The 23,289-nt window shown below is 38.4% G+C and overlaps 1 protein-coding gene across 1 annotated transcript in view; it reads right to left on the reverse strand.

The window, feature by feature from the left end:
- The window catches only part of LOC134482475 (mucin-16-like), a 52,397-nt gene that overhangs the window by 11,832 nt on the left and 17,276 nt on the right, over positions 1–23,289 (reverse strand). The window contains exons 6-10 of the mRNA XM_087589590.1: positions 12,537–12,573; positions 10,309–10,370; positions 7,490–7,523; positions 6,990–7,032; positions 5,137–5,265 (exon numbers count right to left, since the gene is read on the reverse strand). Coding sequence (XP_087445716.1) covers positions 5,137–5,265; positions 6,990–7,032; positions 7,490–7,523; positions 10,309–10,370; positions 12,537–12,573 — 305 coding nt within the window. The remainder of the gene's footprint in view (positions 1–5,136; positions 5,266–6,989; positions 7,033–7,489; positions 7,524–10,308; positions 10,371–12,536; positions 12,574–23,289) is intronic.

Below are 23,289 nucleotides of genomic sequence, written 5' to 3' on the forward strand. Positions count from 1 at the left end.
GAACAAAACACCAATGGCTTATGCTCTAAGATCAAGAATCGACAAATGGGATCTCATAAAATTGCAAAGCTTCTGTAAGGCAAAGGACACTGCGGGTAGGACAAAACGGCCACCAACCGATTGGGAAAAGATCTTTACCAATCCTACAACAGATAGAGGCCTTACATCCAAAATATACAAAGAACTCAAGAAGTTAGACCGAAGCGAGACAAATAACCCTATTAAAAAATTAGGTTCTGAGCTAAACAAAGAATTCACAGCTGAGGAAGGCGAAATGGCTGAGAAACACCTAAAGTAATGTTCAACATCTTTAGTCATAATGGAAATGCAAATCAAAACAACCCTGAGATTTCACCTCACACCAGTGAGAATGGGTAAGATCAAAAACTCAGGTGACCACAAATGCTGTCGAGGATGTGGAGAAAGAGGAACACTCCTCCATTGTTGGTGGGAAAGCAGACTGGTGCAACCATTCTGGAAATCAGTCTGGAGGTTCCTCAGAAAATTGGACATTGAACTGCCTGAGGATCCAGCTATACCTCTCTTGGGCACATACCCAAAAGTTGCCCCGACATATAAAAAAGACACGTGCTCCACTATGTTCATAGCAGCCTTATTTATAATAGCCAGAAGCTGGAAAGAACCCAGATGCCCTTCAACAGAGGAATGGATACAGAAAATGTGGTTCATCTACACAATGGAATATTACTCAGCTATCAAAAACAATGACTTTATGAAATTCATAGGCAAATGGTTGGAACTGGAAAATATCATCCTGAGTGAGGCAACCCAATCAGAGAAAAACACACATGGTATGCACTCATTGATAAGCGGCTATTAGCCCAAATGCTTGAATTACCCTAGATGCATAGAACAAATGAAACTCAAGATGGATGATCAAAATGTGAATGCTTCACTCCTTCTTTAAATGGGGAACAAGAATACCCTTGGCAGGGAATAGAGAGGCAAAGATTAAAACAGACACAGAAGGAACACCCATTCAGAGCCTGCCCCACATGTGGCCCATACATATACAGCCACCCAATTAGACAATATGGATAAAGCGATGAAGTGCATGCCGTCAGGATACGGATGTAGATCTCTCCTGAGAGACACAGCCAGAATACAGCAAATACATAGCCGAATGCCAGCAGCAAACCACTGAACTGAGAACGGGACCCCCGTTGAAGGAATCAGAGAAAGAACTCGAAGAGCTCGAAGGAGCTCGAGACCCCATATGAACAACAATGCCAAGCAACCAGAGCTTCCAGGGACTAAGCCACTACCTAAAGACTATACATGGACTGACCCTGGACTCTGGACTCTGACCTCATAGGTAGCAATAAATATTCTAGTAAGATCACCAGTGGAAGGGGAAGCCCTTGGTCCTGCTAAGACTGAACCCCCAGTGAACGTGATTGTTGGGGGGAGGGCAGCAATGGGGGGAGGATGGGGAGGGGAACACCCATAAAGAAGGGGAGGGGGAGGGATTAGGGGGATGTTGGCCTAGAAACCAGGAAAGGGAATAACACTCGAAATGTAAATAAGAAATACTCAAGGTAATAAAAAAAAGATTTCAATAGACTGGTGTCATTTCCACTAAGTTCTCTCTTTCCTGTGTAGGTCAAGATGTGATCTCTCAGCTGCTGCTTCATCGTCATGCTTGTCTGCCTGAATCATGATGGTGATTTCTGTATCCAATTTAACCAAGAGACCCACTTCACACCATCTCTTTCTTCTAAACATTTTCTTTCCCATGATATTTTTTACAACTATAGAAAGTGACTAACATAAGCATCAGCTAGTTACAATAAGAGTGTATTTAACAGAGTCTGAAGGATTCATTCAAAGCTGTGAAGTGGTGTTACCCAGGGGATTTGGTCACAAAATGTGTTATCAAATTCCATAAAGCTAGCTTAGATAGGATGCCCGGAACACTTGTTGATTTAAATAGATAAATTCAGGAAGTTGGGCTTGTGAATGGGTTTGATGCTGCATTGTAAATGGGAAGCCTCATTGACTCATACTGCATAAGAAATAAGATCTTCACATGTTTGTTCTTCCTTACACCTCAGGGAAACCCATAACATGGCAGTCTACTTTTGACTTTCAGTGCCAGGTTTGAGGATGATTTACGTTTCTTACTTGCAAAACTGACACGTCAAACATTCTCTGCATCAACAAGCAATATATCACAGAGAAGATTCAACAGAACAGGTGAAGGAGGACTGTTGATCAAAGAATAATGTTGAAGAAGCATGCATTTCCTCTTAGTGTTCACACTATTCAAATGGATCATGAGAGAATTTAAGTTCCTTGGATTTCCTGAGAAAGACAGACTTGAATATAGCAAACCATGGGGTATGTTACACACATAGTCATGTTTTCATATGCAATGTGTTACCAGACTGCTTATCACTACCCCATTGAACCATCTGGCTGGCAAATATGCATATACACATGTGTGTGCACTTATACGCATGTATGTATTTCTAACTACATATGTGTACGTGAGAAGATGTGTATACATGCATATATATGCAAGTATATGTATATATGTATATATATGTATATATATTTACTGCTTTTAAAATAAAAGGAGAGAGATTGGTGTATAGCCGTTTAGAATAAAAATGAAATGTAGTAAGTGTGAATTTCTCATTCATGTGATCTTTTTCTTTCAGCCAAACTAGGCATCACCTTTGAAATGTGCCTGTGTCATTGTAAATCCTGCTGGCTGTACTTGTTTATAATGACTTATACCTGGTATTCCGCTAGCATGGGGTAGAGAACTGGTATTAACTAGCTAAGGTCTTTCATTTTTTTATTTTATACTCATTACACCGCATTTGCCATGTAGTCTTGTGGGAAGTCTTGTGTTCATTTGGTTTTATTCAAATTTAACATCAGAAATGATGTATAGTTTTACTTCAGTGACATTTATTCCTTGGAAGAATGGAAACTACCTTTGTCTTAGTTGTCTCTGTAAGATCCCACTGCTGTAATGATATTGTGGATTGTATTCTAATCATGGGCATATAAAATTTAGTTACTATATTTATCACCATTATTTGTACATTCCATAGCATCATAAAATTCTAGTTAGGATAAAATGTGTTTGCATTAGAAATTTTACTTTAGAAAATTCTAATGACTTTTCACTGCAATAGAAGGTGATTGCCGAGTGAATTTCTGTTTATTAAAGTACCTGAGTTCTATGTCTTTGCTAAGGTCTTCCTAGAATAAAAATTACTCAGGTTCATCACCTGTAGTAGTTAATTGGAAACCAAATTGATCTAGGCATAAACGAAGAGCATTTGAGTTAGGTTTCTGTAAATTACAGTTTCTAATGATTCCATTATGTGTAATAATTATATCTGAACTTCCTCTTTCCTAATGATGAAATTAGAGGTCTAGAGGAAGGTAGTTAGCTACGTGTTGACAGTATGCAGTGGAGTAAGGAGTAAGTAGTGTGTGTAAGATCAGCAGACACACCCTTCTGCTTGCTTTGTAACTTCTGAAAGGGGATTTAAACAGGAAAGATGGCTGTTACTTTTGAATTTGTTTCTGTACTTTCTGTGACAAAATATCTGATGGGGAAAACCAGTCACTTATTTCAAGGAAGGAACAGGGAGGCCTGACTTTTGGCAGTACATTGTTGGTTCTCACATGCTGGTAGACCGGGAAGCAGATAACACAGTACTGGTACCACAAGTAGTCATAGCCATTAAAATCTACCACTGAAAACCTTCTGCTAGCAAGGCCAGACCCCAAAAGTTAAACAATCTCCCATCAGTGGCCAAGTGTTCAATCACATGAACTCCCATCTCTTTCTCTGATCCTCCCATGCACTGCTTAGCATTTGTGTTAATGTTAAATAACCCCCCCACACACACACATGCAGAGTTTATCTACTGTTTGTCTGTTAATGCTAACCAAAGCGTAAATCATACTACCAATGTGATAAACCTACTTGGCAGCCTGACTGATAACTTGAATTTGATACCTGAGACTGGAAACAGAGGAAGGGAAAGATTGATTCATACAAGTTATCTTTGGATACCCACAATTCAACTTACATTCTCCTACTCCCCAAATCAATTAAGAACAGGACGTCCTTGAACTGACAGAGACCACCCTGCCTGCTTTATGAGTTCGTGAATTAACTGTGTACACCAACATACCCAGCCACCTGTTGTGGGCACCCTGCCTATAAGTACTTTGGACTTCAATGGGTAAAACTAGAATGCTGAGGTCCTGTCCAGGAAGTTAAGAAATATCAGAAGACTGACTTCTTATTTCCCCTGATGATAATTTTAATCTTTTTGCCTATCAAACATATTAAATCTGTGTGCTGGAAAAGGGGCTGAGGAGTTTAAAACATTCATTGCTCCTCCAGGACACCTGGCTTTGCTTTGTAAAACACATAATATTGGCTGACAAAGTTCTGGAACAACAAGAACAAAGGATGAAATGACCTCTTCTGATTTTTGTGGGAAGCACACGCACATGGTATACAGACAGAATACACGCAAAACATTCACACACCTAAAGTCAGTCAATCCAAAGTAAATGAAGCACAACTATGGTGGTCGCTTTCAAGTTTACTGTACCTATTTCCAGGAGCATGTACTATTTGGTTTCTGTATTTTTATGAGTTCTCCTCAGTGAGTTAAAAACATGCTCATTTTCTGTTTTTTCTTCTGTTTCCATAGTCTAATTTACTATTATTACATTTTATGACAGTGATTCTCAACCTGTCTGTCATACCCTATTGGAGGAGGGCATAGAACAGTCTCACACAGGTTGGCAAAGACCTTCTGAAAATACCAATACGACATTACAGTTGATGATATTATCAATCTGACACTGATGCAGTAGCAACAAAACAGTTGTATGGTTGGGAATCACCACAGCATGAGGAACTGTATTAAAGGTCACAGCATTAGGAAGGTTGAGAAGCACTGCCTAATGCAGTGACTGGCAAGGAGTGAGGATATGGAGAGTGTGAAGGGAATGCTCAAGGCTGATCTTTCTCTACTCGTTCACTACTTGCACTAGAAAGGCATAGGCACAAACACCCATCACTCCCCTTCACAAAAGGAAATAGGTTACTTCTCAAATGAGGGGAATTACCATTATGGATTTTTTTGCTTTCCATACATCAGGTACTGGCTCTCCTCGAGAACACACATAAACTCCAGATTTTCTAAAAATGTTCTGGATCTTCTTAGGTATTATATGGAATTTTCTTCCCGATTCTCCCTGCAATGCAGAGAAGAGAGTTTACTTTTTATTTGGTCTCGAAATTAACTCTATTCTTTTAGGATGCATGCTTTCAAATCAACAATGTTCTTTAGGAATTACAGGATATTGACACATGAAAATCAAAATTATTAAATATACAATATCTTCTTATATGAATATTTACAACTTAATAGGATACCATCAAGAAGTTAAAATATTTATGCTAGCCTAGATTAAGAGAAAATCATTAACTGACAAACTTGACCTTGTTCTTGTTGAGACTAAGCTTAATTCATTATCAGTCAATTATTCTGCTTCTAGTTTAAGATGATTATTAATATTAATGAGGCCCCTTCTAACAGTCTTACTCTTCCATTGTGGGGAATCACAAAATGCACATTTTTCATTTACAAATAAATGGCAATTTAATTGCTAGCACTGTCCATACCATAGAACCGGTGAAACTGCTTTATAGAAACACATTGGTCCACTGAGTCACATTCAAAAATCATTAAATTGCCACTCTTCATTCACACAGCCCCTCACTATAGGGCTATAGGTTATATAGAAACAGGTTTCTTAACCTTGAGCAGCTCACAGTGATAAAGCAGCCTCAGACTGAATATGGAAATATCTAAGTAAAGCACTACAATATTTTAACTGTTTGAATGTGGCCCAAAGAATATAAGTTTATATTATTTTAAAATCCATAAAGAAGAACTTAAATGGAAATATACAGTAATTGACTCCCTGCATCTAAAAATGCTGGATAATTGGGAAAAACACTTGTTGTTTTTCTAGATGAAGAGCTTTCAACATACCCTCATAGAATCAAATAGAAAATGCTCTATTCTCATAAGACAAATTTGATGAACATATTACAAACTGCTACATAGCCACAATTTCTCCTTAGTGTAAATACACATGAAATAGAGAAACCAAGGAGATGCTCTCATACAGAATCCTAAAATAGCAGTGTCCAAAGGTAGATAAAAATTGCATGCATTTTCCTGAGGGTAAAGTCACTTAGGAGATTCATGGATTATAGAAATGTCTGGACTTACTAAGAAGTACTTATTATATATAAGTATACAGTAGCTATCTTCAGACACACCAGGAGAGATCATCAGATCTCATTATAGATGGTCGTCAGTCAACATGTGGTTGCTGGGAATTGGATTCATCAAGACCTCTGGAAGATCAGTCAGTGCTCTTTTTTTTTTTTGTTTTTTTGTTTTTTTTTTTGGTTCTTTCAGTCAGTGCTTTTAACCACTGAGCCATCTCTCCAGCCCAGGAAAACCGATATGGGAGAGGGTGAGGGGGAAGGGATGGGGGCTCATGGACCGGAAACCAGGAAGGGGAAAAACATTGGAAAAGTAAGTAAAGAAATATATCTAATAAAAATTTTTTAAAAAAGAAATATTATGGTCTAGTAACAGTCACATTTTAAAATCAGTCGAACATGTACTCATTTCTGCAAACAATACTTGTCAAACGTCAGACATCTTCTATTGTACGAGGACTGTGCTCAGTCTTCCACTCACTATGTCTTTTGAGTCCATTCTCTTATTGGCCACCACTACCCACAAGGACTTACTGCTCACTTGCAGTTTGTAGAAATCTCCACATCTACAATGTGGACTCCCTTGAGCAATCTTTCCATATAAAACTGGGATAGTTACACTATTGCTGAATTGTAACAAAATTCATAAGAAAATTAAACTCACAAAGAAGAATTTTACCTTCACAGAGGAGGTAGAGCTGACATTATCCACATTCAGACACCTAGGAACAAGAAAGGAGGGCTTGTCAGGGAGCCTTTAGAATAACAGCATGCAACATTCTTCCAACCTTGGTTTTGTGGCTCAATCCCTTCTTCATGAATAAGAAACCCAGGCAAACTAGCCAGTAAACTTCAGGCGATTCTCTCTCACCACCTCCTGCCTCACCATAAGTGCCCCAGGATTCAGATGCACATGAGATCCTCAAGACCTCATGTGGATTCTGAGAATCCAAACTTCCATTCTCACAGACTCATGGCAAGCACTTTATCCACTGAATCATCTCCCTTCCTAAGGATGTTTGTCCATAACTCATGCTGTGTGGGAGATAATTGTTCAGCTTGTGATTATAGAAGAAATAAAGAAGCTGAAATCGTAGTACACAGAGGCAAAGAGAATGTCAGGTTCTGAACATTATACTTTTTACAGATTAATTTATTGTAAAATGCACAGATTCTTACCATGGTGATGTTCCTGTAAGTCTCTTACCAGCTTCTAAAGAGGGAAGCAAAATTTGTCACAAAACAACTACAGGAAACATGACAATAAGTACAAAGGCTAATATTTGTGACCCTATATCCTTTGGCACCATTTATGAAAAGCCTTTAAAGTGAATAATTATTGGTAAATAATAAATATATGCAAAAACCTTTCTTCCCATTTCCTAGTATATTTTAAAGACAAAGAGAAAATTTCATCAAAAGTTACTACTTATAAAAATTGTTGTGCAAATTACCTATGATCCTGATCACTATCAGACACAGAAATTATCATCTTAGCCTGAACTGTTGTCCCATAGTGAAGGGTTAAAAGGACAGCGTCATGTTGCCACTGCTGCTTTTTGCCTCTGGACTAGGGATGTTTGCAGCACTCTAGGTGAGCATGCTCATCTCCTACAGTAGTGAAAGGGGCTGCTACAAAGGTCGACTTGAACTTCCTTCACTGTAGGGGAACATTCATTGCTACCACCGGGAAGCACAGTCTCTGGTGACTGTCGTTGCAGCATAGTCAAATATAGGAGACCCAAAGACCTTTACAAAGTATTTCCAGCTGCAAGTGTGACAAAGCTCTTGAGAGATCAGTGTGTTACTGTAGTCGAGATCTTCTGAAGAAGATGTTAAGGGCCCTCAGATCTAGCATTGACCCCTAGCTCATTTCCAGCAAAAAGAAGTTCAACATCAACTTCCATTGCCGGCCATGGCAAGAGCAACTGGAAAGACTTCCTTAGTAGTTATGCAACATGAATTATTACTCCAGAGAGAAGCATGAAAGAAACTTGCAGATAGAGCAGCAATCTCACATAAAACATTTTAAAAATATATTTCCATATATAAACCGTAGAGTGTCTCAAGTTTCACTCTCTGGATAAAGCCTGTCCTTGAAACATGCTTCAGAGAATGAACAACCCTAGTTCATTTCCTTTACAGTATGTAAAACTCCACTGCACACCCCTTGGCATTGCCCATGACCAGAGCAAGTTTTTGTCCTATCAACAAATGGGCTGAGAAAATGTCTCTATGGTGGACCGTATGCTCAGCATGTGTGGGGCCTCTTTCAGTCCTCGACAACACAAACAAAACTCCAGTGCTGAAATACATTTTTAAAAAAGACACCCACATTATGATAATTCTGTTTCCCTCAGGGTTATGTGAAGAGGGTCATTTAGGTTCCTCTACACTATTCTCTGGCTGGCTCTCTCCAAAGTAGGTATGAGAGATGCTGTGGTGTAGGTTGCTGAAAGGATAAATTCTGTGGTGCTTCTCCCACTGTTGGAATCTAATCTTATTCAGACTCACTCAATGGATCATTCAGTGCTGTGTACTGGAGAATGATGTGGTTTTTCAACCTTCCATCTACTGTGCCAATGTTTTTTTTTTTTTACTGGAAATTATGTCTTGCAGCATATAAAACAAGTATCACTATATCTTTTGCTAATTAATAGAACTACAGGGAAAAGGTGCTGTCAGAGTAGCCCATATGGAGGCTGCTTTCATTGAATGCTAAGAATATCAGTTTTCATTCCCCAGCACTACCTACAAATCTCACACACCATTCACTTCTCCAAAGGTTCCTGAGTGAGCCAGATATTTATAATATCAAGATATTCACATTAAATGGAAGACAACTAAAAATAACTATAAGATAATCTGTGAATTATAAAATAAGTATGATTGAAATATTATGGAGAGAAAAATTCCAGATTATGCTAATGATATTTAGTCTCCAAAACATAATGAAATTAATTGAATACTGTTTTTGGTTTGCTTTTTAATATGATCATATTTTCACACACTGACTCCTATGACATGTAGCAATAATCATATATATAGTATATATGCTAAAACCTGAAATAAAAATGTATTTTATATCAAAGTCAACTTGCTGCTATGTGTCTAGAGAGGACACAAATCATGGAATAGTTTTTTTTTTTTTATCAAAGGTCACTACATGCATCAGTAGTTCGATTTGAATATAGTAGCATTGCAGATGATATAATTTGAATTTGAAATTTCTTAGAAGCTCTGGTTGGTTGGCATTGTTGTTCATATGGGGTCTCAAGCCCCTTCAAGCTCCTTCAGTCCTTTCTCTGATTCCTTCAACAGGGATCCCATCCTCAGTTCAGTGGTTTAATGATGGCATTTGCCTATGTATTTTCTGTAGTCTGGCTTTGCCTCTCAGGAGAGATCTACATCCGGTTCCTGTCGGCCTGCACTTCTTTGCTTCATCCATCTTATCTAGTTTGGTGGTTGTATAAATTTTTAAAAATCCCATAAAAGAAAAAAGGAAAAAAAGAAAAAAAAGAAATACAGGGTAAAAAATGGAGCAGAGAGGAAAGGAAAGGCTGTCCAGTGACCGGCCCAACTTGGGATCTATCCCATGCATAGGCACCAAACCCTGACACTATTACTGATGCCATGTTGTGCTGGCAAACAGGAGCCTAGCATGGCTGTCCGCTAAGAGGCTCTACCAGAAGCTGACTAAGACAGACGCAGAGACAGCCAACCACTGGATTGATGTCTAGAATGCCTATGGAAAAGTTGTGTAAAGAAATAAACTGTAATTCAATAAAAAGAATGCAAATACATAAAACAACTTTAAAAGAAAAAAAGAAATTTCTTAGAAACAATATCTTAAGTAAATCTGAATTCTAAAAATGGTTGCCAGGAAGTGAAGAATGGATATAAATATATTCATATTTGATTTCCTTACTTTCCTAGCACAAACAAAGTTCTTTCTATAGTTAGGGTAGAATCAGTAGAGGACTTACACTTAATCTTACCTGAATTATGCCGGTTAGAGTTTTTCAAAATGGATTTTAGCTGTCCTGGTGGTCTTACTCCACTGTGGTGTATTTTAAGAATGTTATGTTAATATTCATACTAAACATTAATCCAATGCATTGGATTACTTCTTGCTTGATTTTCTAACTTATATTACATTATAAATTGTTTTAAAAAGCTATTCATTTGTTCTTTAACCAGTTGAATATGTCTGGGAATACTTTACTTCCAACTTTTCCCCATGTAGAAGAAAGGGAAGGAAATTAGGCCCAAAAATCAGCCCAATGAAACCATTATACAGATACATATATACACACAACCACCTCTCTAGCTTTTGCTCTCATAGCTATACCGAGTGATATTTTTAATCTATAGATGCAATGGAATTAATCCCCTGACTACATTAATCATAACAGTCTTTGCCCCTGATGCAGTAAGGCACCTATTCCCATGATACTTTGTGAATATTTCACTATCTATGATGGTACCACCCAAGTGGTTTGCTTGTCGAACATCAAATAGATTTCTGTTGCTGCTAGAGCTCTTCAAAACCCACCACTGCATTTGTAATGTTCAAGCTGCTCCTTCTTAACACACGCATGAAGAATCCCGAAGTCACAATCTGCCTGTTTCTGTGCCATTTATCCATTTTTATGAACATAATAAGGTAATAACAGAAACAAAGAACAATAAGACTAATTGCATTGAGACTGTGAAACTGTTTGCACTTCCAAGTATAAGTTAACATGCGTATTTTGCAAGGAGTCTTTGAACAGTTTTAGTATGGAAAAGTTTGAATCTTGATTTTGACATTAGCTTGTATGATTTAGGGAATCTTAAACATGGAGGGAATAAGTCATGTGATAGTATTTATAAAATGATTTCCTGATGCAGAGCCCAAATAAAGAGAACAACATAATTGTCCTCTCTTGTGGAGGTAATTAATCCTAATGAGCACAGAATGAGCTTGAAATACACCTTTTAATTTTCTACCAAACCAGTGTCTAACCTAGCATCCTGGACAGGAATGGATGGGCCTTCACCTGTATGTTCATGTCCAACTGATATGGAAGGCAAAAACCTCCTTTATAGAGAGATAAATAATAGTCACATGGTCACTTAGTTCTATACATTCAGCTAATCTATTGAGATTCAAAGGATCCATTACTGTGGAAAACTGATCATATGAATGGATATTTGATGGGTGGAACTTTCAGGAAGACATGGGTCTTGTGGAATAATTAAAAGGTGAATGACTGGTTCCCATGAGTTCCCATGCCAGGTGCAATCACATGCTCTAGATGTTTCTCTGTCATCCATTTTCACACACTGTCTCCATAGCGGGTTGTTCTGTGGGCCATGCTAGTGTGGCCACATGCCAAGCTAGCCCCAAGCATTCCATAGCCTAGCACCGCTTCCTGTCACAGACTCTTCTCACACTCCCAACAATCCAGTGAAGTCATGACTCAACAAACTGTAACCCAGCAACTGTAACCCAGCAACTGTAACCCAGAGTCATATGTTAATTACTTAATGAACAATACATTTGCACAATCAACTTACAACCAATTGATAAGGACATAAACCACCCACTTAGGTAAGATATAGTTAGTTCATCTAGACACACACAAACCAGTATATATCCATCCCTTAAGAATAGCCATAACAACCTATAAATGTAAAGTGAGAAATGTTAATATCCACCTTCATGGAATCTCAGCCTTTCATTGGATGGACTGCAACTCATGGGTTTCTTCTAAGATATATGATATATGCTACACCTGACAAAAAGTTCCTTTGCCTTCATAGCTGGTGTCAAAGGAGGAAAGAAATGGTTGCCATCTTGTAGTAATGACTGACAACTGAGAATCATCCCACATTATGTACCGTGTCAGAGAGATGAATGCCTGAAATGATAACTATGAGTGTGGGTCTTAGTCCACAAATACAATTTAGTAAGGCTTTGAAAAGCTGAAGAATCTTAAGTGGACATTAACTTGCAGAGTTAATCCTAGCAGGCTCTTTTTAAAAACTGCATAGTTTTTTCTTGGAAATGGCGTGTGAGCATACTTTTCACATTCATATAAAGTACACTGAACAAATTTTAGGCTAAAATTATATTCAGAATACTGTGGGACCTGTAAGACACAAGTCTCAAAGTATACCCAAAAAGAATTTGCTTTTTATCTTTGCACTCCTCTAGTACTAATGTACTGTTAAGCCTTACCAGGACAAAGGCCTTTCATCTTTAAAAAACAAGACTTCTGAAAATAAAAACAAAATGTGTATTATTACAAGTATAGAAGAATATTACAAATAAAATTATGAAACTCATTTTTAGTATCAATGTCTATGAGAACAATCTATTGAGTACTCTAGAGTAAATATTCATTTGTAGCCAATTACGTCACTTAGAACCAATCCATTCCCTGTATATTGCAAATCAAAGATGGCAGTAATTTATCAAACATCAATGTCTAGAAATAAATACCCGTGAACAATTGTGATGATCCTAACTGAACTCTCTCAGAATGACAGAAAACCCCATCCCTACCAGTATAAAAACAATCAACTGTGATTCTTTTTACTCTGGGCTAATGATTCTTGAAAGAATAACAGATTGGGTCTGGTGGCGCACAACATGAATCCCAACACTGAGGAAGCAAAAGCATATGGATCACTGTGATTCCTTAGACAAAGAGAGCTACAATTTAGTGAGACCATATCTTAACCTAACCACTATAAAGAGAAAAACCCAGAGCCCACTTCATGACTCTTGCACCAGTAAACACCCATGGATAAAGAGTTGGCTAAAGGCCAGCATGAGAATACACTCAACAAGAACAAAACAATATAACACACCTAGAGCCCAGCTATCCTACTACATCAAGACCTGGATATGCTAACAAAATCAAAACACAATAAAATGACATTGAATCCAATCTTATGAATATGATAGAGGAATTTAAAGGAGAAATTATCAAATCCCTTAAAATATACAGGAAAATACAATCAAACAGGTGAGCAAAATGAATAAAATATGTCAACACCTGCAAATGATTAAAGAAGCAATAAAGGAAACCCAAAATGATGGAACCTTGGAGACAGAAATACTCCAAAAGAGAACAAGAACAGAAGCACAGCCAACACAATAAAAGAATTGGAAGAGATGATCTCAGGCATACATGATATACTCAAAGAAATTAATACATCAACCAAAGAAAATATCACCTAAAAAGTTACTGACTCAAAATATTCAGGTAGTCTGAGACACTGTGAAATTTTGTACTAAGGATAATAGGAATTGTTCAAAAGTGAAGAGAGTACCAGCTCCAAAGATGAGAACATATGTTCAACAAAATCATAGAAGGAAATTTATACAACATAAAGGAAGAATGCCTATAAACTTAGAGGAACCTTACAGAACGCCAAATTGATTGGTGTTAACAAAAATAAATAATAATCACTCATTCACAAAATGAGAATGGCAGGAATTAACACTCATTTGTTGTTAATATCTCTCAATATCAGTGAACTCATCTTCCCCATTAAAAAGGCACAGCCTGATAGGCTGGATGTGGAATCAGGGCCAAACTTAAGAAAAATAGGAACAGGAGAAGAAGATTCCCAGATTAAAGGCCCAGAAAATATCTTCAACAACATCATAGAAGAAAACATCCCAAACCTCAAGAAAAAGATGCCTACATACACACAAGAAGCTTACACTACAAATAAGAGTTTACTGTGTCAGAAAATAAATCCTCCAGCTACATAATAACCAAAACATTAAATCCCCAAAGCAAAGAGAGAAAATTAAAAAGCCACAAGGAGAAAGAGGCAAGTAACATATTACATATAAAGACAGAACAATCAGAATTATACCAAACTTCTCAACAGAGAATTAAAAGCCAGAAGAGCCAGAGAGATGTCTTACAGACCCTAAGAGACTATAGCTGTCAGCCCAGACTACAATACTTAGCAAAATTTTCAATCAATTTTACTCAAGATGGAGTAAAAAGCTATTCTGTGACAAAACCAAACGCAAACTATATCTTTCTACTAACCCATCACTAATCAGGATGCTACAAGCAAAACTCCAAGACAAGGAGAGTAACTGAACTCAATGAAACACGAGAAACTAATAATCGCATAGTAAAACCAACCAAGAGAAACACATGCAAACCAAAATCAAAATACCAAGTAAAAGCAATCATTAATTATTAATATCTCTGAACAGGAACAGATTCACTTACCAAATAAAAAGACATAGTCTAAGAGAGTAGATGCATAAACAGAATCTATACTTCTGTTGCATATAGAAATGCAACTCAGCCACAAAGATAAACACTGCCACAGAATAAAGGACTGGACAAAACGTCTGTAAAGCAAATGGACCCAAGAGTCAAGCTGCAGCAGCCAATCTAATATCTGGTAAAATAGACTTTCAATGAGAAATAATTAAAAGAGATGGGAAAGGACACTGCATATAAATCAAAGGAAAATCCAACAAGATGATGCTTCAATTCTAAACATCAATGCTTGCGATACAAGTGCATCCTCCTTTACAAAAGAAACATTTACTAATTTTGTTAAAGCTTAAACCACACCTCCAATTCCACACATTAATAGTAGGGGACATCACCTACATATTATCACGTTAATGACCAACAGGCATGTCACCAAAAGAGAAACTAAACTGAAATGTAATGCAACTAGTAGATGGCATGAATCAAATGGACCTAACAGATATCTGTGGTGGTTTGCCCTGAAGTTTCTGTATTTTGATGCTAATTCCACTGCCCCAAGGACAGCTGCCTAGTCTCAGACTCAGAACTCAGATGACTTCACCAGAACCACCTCCCCATTGAATTTGTAAAATACAGGTGAGGGGCAGGTACAGGATAGTAGGAGACCTGACATTGGAGGAGAAGCAAGGATGGGCAGGAGAGAAGCTTGAAGGAAGAGAAGGGGATTAACACAGAGAAGAGGAGAGAGAGGGGGGAGGAGCCATGGCAGGTGATGTTAAGATTCTGCTCTGTGTATTTACAGGTTGTTATCAATCTTCCTAAGGGATGGATGGTACCAGGCCTTGTATGTTTAAGTGGCAACTATACCTTACCAATTGGATCAAAGATTATTGTGTTGTGTGTTCTTTTATGTGAGGGTTTGAGTGTAGGAAAATGTGCGGCTGGGCTGTGTTTCCGCCAAGATATCTAGCAGATATCTTGGGGCACCGAGGTGCGGACCTAGCGGGGTAAAAGACAACTTTTAGTTTTTTATTTTAATATTTTTACAACAACAGATATCTATAGAAGCTGTCACTCAAATAAAAAAATATGTATCTTCTCAGCACCTCATGGAACCTTCTCCAAAATTGAACATGTACAGATACAGATCTACAACAGATACAAGAAAATACAAAAACAACAACAACAACAAAAGAACACCAAAATGCTTTTGTGTCTGATAAGGTCACCATGGACTAAAGTTGGACTATGTCAACAACAAAAACAATGGAAAGCCTACAATCTCATGGAAACTGAACAACTCTATGCTAAGTGACCACTGTTGAAAGAAGAAATCAAAGTCTTTCTAGAATTCAATGAAAGTGAAGGCACAAATCATACAAACTTAGGGAACACAATAAAAGCAGTGCAAAAGGAAAGTTCATAACACTATGTCCCTTCAAAAGAAATGGAGAGATTTCATAATAGCAGCTAATCAGCACATATGCAATATTAAAAATAAAAACAGAAGCTTACACGCTCAAGAGAAGATGGTATGAAAATTAAACATAGAAACATGGGAAACAATACAAAGAATGAACAAAACCAAGAGCTGCTTACTCAAAACCACTCTGACATGTCATTTGACACCCATCACAAAAGCAAAGATGAAAAACTCAAGTGAGAGTGAATGCTGGCAGGTTGTGGAGCAAAGGGAACACTAATCCATCACTGATGGACGTGAAACTTTGAACAACAACTTTGGAAATCAATTGGGTGGTTTCTCACAAAACTGAGAGAAAAAAACTGTTCTACCTCAAGGGCCAGCTATAACGCTCCTGGGTGTGTAGTCATAAAGATGTCACACTGTACCAAAGAAACACTTGTCAAACTATGTTCATAGTAGCTTTGTTCATACTAACCAGAATCTGGAAACAACCTGGATGTCCCTCTACTGAACAATGAATAAAGAAAGTGATGTATGGCTCCCAAACCCCGTGGAAGAACCGGACACTTCCGGTTTTTAGCGGGAGTCCGAATCTCGTGCTCACTGCCTCCAGCTCACTGCTCCCAAACCCCGTGGGAGAGAGAGCTCACCGCCCGGACAGGTGGGCACTCCTGAGACTGCAGAGCAGAAGAGACCACCAACACTGTCCACCCCTGCCCATATACCTGGCCCAAGAGGAACGGTCTCTGGGTTCCCGTAGATAAGGGCACAGGAGCAGCAGGTCCGCTGCATCTGAGACACCGCAGGAACCTGAAGAGACCAGCCAGATAAACGGTTCTCTGCACCCAAATCCTGGGAGAGGGAGAGCTAAACCGTCAGAGAGGCAGACATGCCTGGAAGACCAGAAAAGACTACACTCTGCCCACATCTCTGACTCCAGAGGAAAACACCAAATGCCATCTGGGACTCTGGTGCACGGGGGGCTCCCAGAAAGGGCGGCGCAGGTTCTCCTGGTTGCTGCCCCATGAGCAACACCCCACGAGCAATCTTGAGCCTCGGGACCACAGATAAGACCAACTTTTCTGCTCCAAGTGACCTGCCTGGTGAATTCAGGGCACAGGCCCACAGGAACAGCTGAAGACCTGTAGAGAGGAAAAACTACACGCCCCAAAGCAGAACACTCTGTTCCCATAACTGGCTGAAAGAAAACAGGAAAACAGGTCTACAGCACTCCTGACACACAGGCTTATAGGACAGTCTAGCCACTGTCAGAAATAGCAGAAGAAAGAAACACTAGAGATAATCTGATGGCAAGAGGCAAGCACAGTAACCCTAGCAACAGAAACCAAGACTACATGACATCATCGGATCCCAATTCTCCAACCAAAGCAAACACGGAATATCCAAACATACCAGAAAAGCAAGATCTATTTTCAAAATCATATTTGATCGATACTGGAGGACTTCAAGAAAGACATGAAGAACTCCCTTAGAGAAATGCAGGAAAACATAAATAAACAAGTAGAAGCCTACAGAGAGGAATCACAAAAATCCCTGAAAGGATTCCAGGAAAACACAAACACTTGAAGGAATTAAAAATGGAAATAGAAGCAATCAAGAAAGAACACATGGAAACAACCCTGAATATAGAAAACCAAAAGAAGAGACAAGGAGCTGTAGATACGAGCTTCACCAACAGAATACAAGAGATAGAAGAGAGAATCTCAGGAGCAGAAGATTCTATAGAAAACTATCGACTCAACTGTGAAAGATAATGTAAAGCAGAAAAAGCTACTGGTCCAAAACATACAGGAAATCGAGGACTCAATGAGAAGATCAAACCTAAGGATATAGCTATAGAAGAGAGTGAAGACTCCTAGATCAAAGGACCAGTAAATATTTTCAACAAAATCATAGAAGAAAACGTCCCTAACCTAAAGGAAGAGATACCCATAAGCATACACGAAGCCTACAGAACTCCAAATAGATTGGACCAGAAAAGAAACAGCTCCCGTCACATAATAGTCAAAACACCAAACGCACAAAATAAAGAATATTAAAAGCAGTAAGGGAAAAAGATCAAGTAACATAAAGGCAGACCTATCAGAATCACACCAGAAACTGTGAAAGCCAAAAGATCCTGGACAGATGTCATACAGACCCTAAGAGAACACAAATGCCAGCCCAGGTTACTTTATCCTGCAAAACTCTCAATTAACATAGATGGAGAAACCAAGATATTCCATGACAAAACCAAATTTACACAATATCTTTCTACAAATCCAGCAATACAAAGGATAATAAATGGTAAAGCCCAACATAAGGAGGCAAGCTACACCCTAGAAAAAGCAAGAAACAAATCGTCTTGGCAACAAAACAAAGAGAAGAAAAGTACACAAACATAACCTCACATCCAAATATGAACATAACAGGAAGCAATAATCACTATTCCTGAATATCTCTCAACATCAATGGCCTCAACTCCCCAATAAAAAGACATAGATTAACACACTGGATATGCAATGAGGACCCTGCATTCCCTACAGGAAACACACCTCAGAGACAAAGACAGACTCTACCTCAGAGTAAAAGGCTGGAAATCAACTTTCCAAGCAAATGGTCTGAAGAAGCAAGCTGGAGTAGCCATTCTAATATCAAATAAAATCAATTTCCAACTAAACGTCATCAAAAAAGATAAGGAAGGACACTTCATATTCATCAAAGGAAAAATCCACCAAGATGAACTCTCAATCCTAAATATCTATGCCCCAAATACAAGGGCATCTACATACATAAAAGAAACCTTACTAAAGCTCAAAACACACATTGCACCTCACACAATAATAGTAGGAGATTTCAACACCCCACTCTCATCAATGGACAGATCATGGAAACACTAATTAAACAGAGACGTAGACAGACTAAGAGAAATCATGAACCAAATAGACTTAACAGTTATTTATAGAACATTCTATCCTAAAGCAAAAGGATATACCTTCTTCTCAAGTCCTCATGGTACTTTCTCCAAAATTGACCATATAATTGGTCAAAAAACAGGCCTCAATAGGTACAGAAAGATAGAAATAATCCCATGGGTGCTATCAGACCACCACGGCCTAAATCTGGTCTTCAATAACAATAATGGAAGAATGCCTACTTATACGTGGAAGTTGAACAATGCTCTACTCAATGATAACCTGGTCAAGGAAGAAATAAAGAAAGAAATTAAAGACTTCTTAGATTTAATGAAATCGAAGGTACAACATACCCAAACTTATGGGACACAATGAAAGCTGTGCTAAGAAGAAAACCCATAGCTCTGAGTGCCTGCAGAAAGAAACAGGAAACAGCATATGTCACCAGCTTGACAGCACACCTAAAAGCTCTAGAACAAAAAGAAGTAAATACACCCAGGAGGTGTAGACGGCAGGAAATAATCAAACTCAGAGCTGAAATCAGCCAAGTAGAAACAAATGGACACTAGAAAGAATCAACAGAACCAAAAGATGGTTCTTTGAGACAATCAATAAGATAGATAAACCCTTAGCCAGACTAACTAGAGGACACAGAGAGTGTTTCCAAATTCCAAAATCGGAAATGAAAAGGGAGACATAACTACAGATTCGGACAAAATTAAAAAAATCATCAGATCTTACTATAAAAGCCTATGTTCAACAAAACTTGAAAATCTGCAGGAAATGGACAATTTCATAGACAGATACCAGGTACCGAAGTTAAATCAGGAACAGATAAACCAGTTAAACAACCCCATAACTCCTAAGGAAATAGTAGCAGTCATTAAAGGTCTCCCAACCAAAAAGAGCCCAGGTCCAGACGGGTTCAGTGCAGAATTCTATCAGACCTTCATAGAAGACCTCATACCAATACTATCCAAACTATTCCACAAAATTAAAACAGATGGATCACTACCAAATTCCTTCTATGAAGCCACAATTACTCAAACCACACACAGACCCAACACAGAAAGAGAACTTAGACCAATTTCCCTTATGAATATACACGCAAAAATACTCAATAAAATTCTGGCAAACCGAATCCAAGAGCACATCAAAACAATCATCCACTATGATCAAGTAGGCTTCATCCCAGGCATGCAGGGATGGTTTAATATACGGAAAACCATCAATGTGATCCATTATATAAACAAACTGAAAGAACAAAACCACAAGATCATTTCATTAGACGCTGAGAAAGCATTTGACAAAATTCAAGACCCCTTCATGATAAAAGTCCGGGAAAGAATAGGAATTCAAGGCCCATATACCTAAACATAGTAAAAGCCATATACAGCAAACCAATTGCTAACATTAAACTAAGTGGAGAGAAACTTGAAGCAATCCCACTAAAATCAGGGACTAGACAAGGCTGCCCACTCTCTCCCTACTTATTCAATACAGTTCTTGAAGTTCTAGCCAGAGCAATCAGACAACAAAAGGAGGTCAAGGGGATACAGATTGGAATAGAAGAAGTCAAAATATCACTATTTGCAGATGATATGATAGTACGTTTAAGTGATCCCAAAAGTTCCACCAGAGAACTACTAAAGCTGATAAACAACTTCAGTAAAGTGCCTGGGTATAAAATTAACTCAAATAAATCAGCAGCCTTCCTCTACACAAAAGAGAAACAAGCCGAGAAAGAAATTAGGGAAACGACACCCTTCATAATAGACCCAAATAATATAAAGTACCTCGGCGTGACTTTAACCAAGCAAGTAAAAGATCTGTACAAGAAGAACTTCAAGACTCTGAAGAAAGAAATTGAAGAAGACCTCAGAAGATGGAAAGATCTCCCATGCTCATGGATTGGCAGGATTAATATAGTAAAAATGGTCATCTTACCAAAAGCGATCTACAGATTCAATGCAATCCCCATCAAAATACCAATCCAATTCTTCAAAGAGTTAGACAGAACAATTTGAAAATTCATCTGGAATAACCAAAAACCCAGGATAGCTAAAACTATCCTCAACAATAAAAGGACTTCAGGGGGAATCACTATCCCTGAACTCAAGCAGTATTACAGAGCAATAGTGATAAAAACTGCATGGTATTGGTACAGAGACAGACAGATAGACCAATGGAACAGAACTGAAGACCCAGAAATGAACCCACACACCTAAGGGCACTTGATTTTTGACAAAGGAGCCAAAACCATCCAATGTAAAAAAGATAGCATTTTCAGCAAATGGTGCTGGTTCAACTGGAGGTCAACATGTAGAGGAATGCAGATCAATCCATGCTTATCACCCTGTACAAAGCTTAAGTCCAAGTGGATCAAGGACCTACACATCAAACCAGATACACTCAAACTAATAGAAGAAAAACTAGGGCAGCATCTGGAACACGTGGGCACTGGAAAAAATTTCCTGAACAAAACACCAATGGCTTATGCTCTAAGATCAAGAATCGACAAATGGGATCTCATAAAACTGCAAACCTTCTGTAAGGCAAAGGACACTGTGGTTAGGGCAAAACGGCAACCAACAGAGTGGGAAAAGATCTTTACCAATCCTACAACAGATAGAGGTCTTATATTCAAAATATACAAAGAACGCAAGAAGTTAGACTGCAGGGAGACCAATAACCCTATTAAAAAATGGGGTTCAGAGCTAAACAAAGAATTCACAGCTGAGGAATGTCGAACGGCTGAGAAACACCTAAAGAAATGTTCAACATCTTTAATCATAAGGGAAATGCAAATCAAAACAACCCTCAGATTTCACCTCATACAAGTAAGAGCGGCTAAGATCAAAAACTCAGGTGACAGCAAATGCTGGCGAGGATGTGGAGAGAGAGGAACACTCCTCCATTGTTGGTGGGAAAGCAGACTGGTACAACCATTCTGGAAATCAGTCTGGAGGTTCCTCAGAAAATTGGACATTGACCTGCCTGAGGATCCAGCTATACCTCTCTTGCGCATATACCCAAACGATGCCCCAACATATAAAAAAGACATGTGCTCCACTATGTTCATAGCAGCCTTATTTATAATAGCCAGAAGCTGGAAAGAACCCAGATGCCCTTCAACAGAGGAATGGATACAGAAAATGTGGTACATCTACACAATGGAATATTACTCAGCTATCAAAAACAATACCTTTGTGAAATTCATAGGCAATGGTTGGAACTGGAAAATATCATCTTGAGTGAGCTAGCCCAATCACAGAAAAACACATATGGTATGCACTCATTGATAAGTGGATATTAGCCCAAATGCTTGAATTACCCTAGATGCATAGAACACATGAAACTCAAGATGGATGATCAAAATGTGAATATTTCACTCCTTCTTTAAAAGGGGAACAAGAATACCCTTGGCAGGGAATAGAGAGGCAAGGATTAAAACAGAGACTGAAGGAACACCTATTCAGAGCCTGCCCCACATGTGGCCTATACATATACAGCCACCCAATTAGACAAGATGGAGGAGCAAAGAAGTGTAGGCAGACTGGAGCCGGATGTAGATCTCTCCTGAGAGACACAGCCAGAATCCAGCAAATGCATAGGTGAATGCCAGCACTGAATTGAGAATAGGACCCCCATTGAAGGAATCAGAGAAAGGACTGGAAGAGCTTGAAGGGGCTCGAGACCCCATATGAACAACAATGCCAAGCAACCAGAGCTTCCAGGGACTAAGCCACTACCTAAAGACTATACATGGACTGACCCTGGACTCTGACCTCATAGGTAGCAATGAATAGGCTAGTAAGAGCACCAGTGGAAGGGCAAGTCCTGGGTCCTGCCAAGACTGAATCCCCAGTGAAAGTGATTGTTGGGGGGAGGGCGGCAATGGGGGAGGATGGGGAGGGGAACACCCATAAAGAAGGGAAGTGGGAGGGGTTAGGGGGATTTTGGCCTGGAAACTGGGAAATGGAATAACACTTGAAATGTAAATAAGAAATACATAAGTTAATAAAAAAAAGAAAGTGATGTATACTCTCTTTTTTTTTTCAATTCTATACATTGACCAATGTGTCATTATTTCAATAATATGCTTTTTTTTATTAATGTAAGCTTTTTAATAAAACTTGAAATCTGGGAAAAAAAGTTTAAATCCACTGTAATGACATGTATTCTGTGTTTTTCTACAGTTTACCATACAAAGTTATCCCTTCAACCATTTCCATGGACATAAATATCAATAATTTATCAATTAAATTCAAATTCATTCATTTAATCAATTTCAGGTTAGTTTACCAAATCAACTGCAAGACCTCAACTCAAATATGAGGGATGATTCTACTACAAAAATCATAACTTTTAACAACTTATGGCATCTATAAT

Source organism: Rattus norvegicus, chromosome 16 (assembly GCF_021556685.1).
Source record: "Rattus norvegicus strain SHRSP/BbbUtx chromosome 16, alternate assembly SHRSP_T2T, whole genome shotgun sequence".
NCBI lineage: Eukaryota > Metazoa > Chordata > Mammalia > Rodentia > Muridae > Rattus > Rattus norvegicus.